This window comes from Pyxicephalus adspersus, chromosome 2 (assembly GCF_032062135.1).
Source record: "Pyxicephalus adspersus chromosome 2, UCB_Pads_2.0, whole genome shotgun sequence".
In the NCBI taxonomy this organism is placed as follows: domain Eukaryota; kingdom Metazoa; phylum Chordata; class Amphibia; order Anura; family Pyxicephalidae; genus Pyxicephalus; species Pyxicephalus adspersus.
The window spans coordinates 107,195,345-107,199,283 of record NC_092859.1 but is presented as its reverse complement, the minus strand read 5'-3'; the positions used below and the strand labels follow the sequence as shown (position 1 = coordinate 107,199,283).

Here is a 3,939-nt window from a genome sequence, read left to right as displayed (position 1 = left end):
GTCTACAATTTAAAAAAAAAATTTCATGAAAAACAGTGGATCACTTTTGGTACAGAAATCTAGACCTCAGTGTAACGCTCAGGTGGTTAATGAAAATATTGTAAATGCTTTCATTTGTGCTACATGTTATGCATGTATATGATCACCTAGAGTACTGTTTGGGCCTGATTTATTAAAGCTCCAAGACTATCATGAGAACCTGGGTGATCTAGCAAACCTGGAACCTATAGCAAACCTTTCCTATAATTTGACAAATGTTTTCAATCTTTAACCTCTGCCATTTCATGTTTGCTTGATCACCCAAGTTCTTTCAGTTTGTTATGTGTCGAGGAACAGCTAAGCATGAAGTTTCCACTGCAAGCATGAAAAGAGCCTTACTTTTTGGCTTGAATTCAACATGAAAAAGCAATGGACTTTCCGGTCCCATAGCTATATATATTCAGCAGGAGAGGCACTTCTGTCTGTGACTGCTACTCTCATGAGGTTTGTGGATGCATCTATGAAGAAGTGGTGAGAAAATAACAAAATCTATTTTTTTTTGTTTGTCAGTTTTGAAAATCTGAATGCCACTTTCTAACTTTATATTTGTAAAAGGTGATCATTTACAAGTGAAGTTCAGATGATCGCCACTTTATAAAGTAGTATTTCTGTTAAAATAAAGGCATTCTGCTGGCAATCAGCCTAATCACAAGTTTTACAAATGGTGTGGAGTGAGATTTCGGGATGTAATTTAATACTGATGAATGCAGAGGAAGCTGTAAATAGAACCTGTAGTGCATGCATCTCCCTGCTTCTACTAATTCATTTTATTGATCCCTGTTCCTATCTTCCACCAGGATCACCAGTCAGTGGTGTCAGCTTTAACAAACCAAAGCAAGCCCTGATCATCTCACAGTGTGATACAAGACATGGCAAGGCAACAATGAGGCAAATATCAACTGCAAGCAGGCTATAGACGATACCGAGTAGTCATTTTCCATCCTTGCCTTTTGTGGACAAAACTTTAGTAGGGTCCTCTTTAGGATATCATTCGCCTGCTAGAAACAATTACATACTAAGTTGACAATACACCAGTGTAACTAGAAACTAATAAATGTCTTCCTCATTCTGGCACTTCTATGTCTTATCACAGTCTCACTTTTTACCATGGTATAGTGATACATGATACTGGAGAAGGTCTATAGAGTTGAGCATCCTAGGGCTACAATGCATGGCACACTATCACCACATGAGTGTAGGTCCCCTCACTTGGAATGACCTTTAATTACATCTGACTGTTCTACTGAAGACAACAGGACAATCTGAAATGAACACTGACACATGTAGTAGGGGTAGTTAATGACCTGTTTCTGGTAATGCAATGTTTCTGCAAAATGTATTTTCCATGAGTGCTAGAACATATGGAAGCGGAATTGCGTTTTGCTCATTGATAATAGATGTAAATACTGGCTTATTTGATAAAAAACTGCAAAAAATGGTATATACCCATAAAACTACCAGACATAAATACCTTTCATTAAGGTTATTGTGCTTTACTTCCCCTAGTTATGTGTAATGAAATATGTTCCATATTGTTTTGATGGTGTATTATGAATATCACTTTAGCCATTTTTGGCATTTAGTCATTTGCAGAACAATGCAGAAGCCATACATTCAGTTTACTTTATCGTCTCTCCAAAAACATCCTAGGAAGTGCAAAAAATAAAAAATATCCTTATTCTGGACTCATGCTGAAAACCATTGTAAAAGATTTATTACTGGCTTCTTTACATTAATACTGCTGCAATTGTGCAAAAACAACCAGTTACATATTTTGTAACTATAAGTACCCTATTACATTTCAAAATTGGTTACAACCTTAACCTAGTTTACAAAAAAACATAATATAAAATTACATGACCTATACACTGAAATGGTCGATGCCATTATTACTTAGTGGATACAGCGATTTGTGTAGAGAATGCAAATGGAAGCTTATTTACATGGTCTCTAAATTTGTGCATTACAGTATTCATTAATCCCCTAGAATAACATTTTATACAGTCCTCGAAAATACTTCTAAAAAAAAAAAAAAGACAGGACTGCACAGCAAAGTGCATAATATATTCTAACAGTCTAAAGACCAATCGGACTGAATGTTTAGAATGATTATAAGGAAGATGTAGTGGAGTCAAGCACCTCTCCTCCATTGCAGATGGTTGGTGTGTAATGTGCACTGGCTGAAGCTGGAAAAAAGAAAAGAAAAAAGTTCACACATTAAACAGGTGTATGGCAGGTTACAGTTTTAGAATAATAGGATCTGAAGTATGGATAATTGGGTCAGTTGTTAAAGTGTCTTGCCACAAGTCAGAGTCACATTTTATTTCAAGCTGTCAGTTGTAATCCTAAATTGTCTGAGAAAAACAAAGAGGACTTGCTAATGTTTTAAAGAATGTAACTAAGAATGTAGAAAAGATTGCTGGTGTAATCACAAAACATAATTGACAGGGCATTTATGACTGCACTAGGAACTGTTTCAAGAACAGCTACATACACAAAGAAAACCAACTGTTTGGTGAAAGGTTCTGCTGTTCACTGCTAGAGTTGATTCCTAATCTTATATCTGCTTCTGGTAATGTCTGGACAGCTTCAGCCTGATTGCTAGTTCTACAAGATCCTATTCTTCAACATTAGTATCAAGGAACATTCTGCACAATTTTTCATTACTTGCTGCCATATAATAAACACATATCTTTTGGACCAGTTCCAAATATCTACTAGACATTAATGGTACTTCTAGTTCCAATATTCTGAAGATGAAGGAACAAAATGGGCAAATGGGCAAAATGGGCAACAGGGCAAAATGACAGTAACCTCCCATTATAATTTAATTATTCATCCTAATTCCTAATTTGCCTCCCCACTTGGACTGGACATGGAAAAGCACATGACCTTCCCAGTGTGACACTTTTCCAGGTTGTAGCCAACCTTTAGACCCAAACACGGCCACGTTTGTTTGAGTGTAAGTGTTTGTGTTAGGGAGATGCCATGACATGTCTACCTGGGCTCTGACATAGGAGTTTAGAGAGGCTGGCATGGGGCAGCAGTTGGGTGGCAGGGGAACATGTCTTGGTAAAAATGTGTGGGGAATTATGCCTGTCTGCAGATTACTTTGCCCTGATTTTGTAATCTGTCAGTGTCTGTTTAAAGTGTATCCACAATGGTTGTTAACCTAATAAATTGCTTTAGTGATATAAATGCAGGCCCCCAGATGTGCTAGCAGGTATTCTTAGTCTTCTGGAATTCCTTATTCCTTTTTGGTATGCAAACACTAATTTAAGTTGAAAACCTTTATTTAGGTTTTCCCCTTCCTGAACCCTGGACTTGACCCTTGGTTCTTGGTCAAGGTAAAAGCAGTCACATATTGGTGCAATTTACAAGTTTAAATTCTAGTTAAGGAACACTGTAAATAAGACAAAATGTGTTTATATTAACAAGAATAACTACTATTACAACAGAGTCTTGGAAATTTCCCAAGTTAGCATGGTCCATAAAGACAAGACTGATTTTGGTAGACTTTATGAGAAAATACTTTTATTGCAAACACTGCTTCTACTGTGATATTTCTCATTAACTTGCTTATTGTGCTTGCAACATAATGGTTTTATTGTCCCTCTAGGTTAACGCTTTTCATCGATTGAGATTTCCAATACTGGTACTTTTCGGAGTAGTAATAAAGATTTCTAAGAAAACACTAGTCCACTGCTAAGCTTAAAATTAAAATAGATATTGACAGGATTCTTCATGCACAAATCTTCCATGTTTGCCAATACCTGAGACAAAAGGAAATCCTAGTCAAACATAAACCATAATAAAATCATATTAAAAGTAATGTATCCTTCAACCTTTGTTTTGTGGAGTTCCTTTTGTTGGCAGCAGAATAAGTACAAGACATCCTAT

The 3,939-nt window shown here is 36.3% G+C and overlaps 1 protein-coding gene across 1 annotated transcript in view; it reads right to left on the bottom strand.

Moving 5' to 3' along the window:
• Positions 1–6: 6 nt before the first annotated feature.
• The window catches only part of GRM3 (glutamate metabotropic receptor 3), a 47,710-nt gene continuing 43,777 nt past the window's right edge, over positions 7–3,939 (bottom strand). The window contains exon 5 of the mRNA XM_072401746.1: positions 7–2,225. Coding sequence (XP_072257847.1) covers positions 2,149–2,225 — 77 coding nt within the window. The 3' untranslated portion in view covers positions 7–2,148. The remainder of the gene's footprint in view (positions 2,226–3,939) is intronic.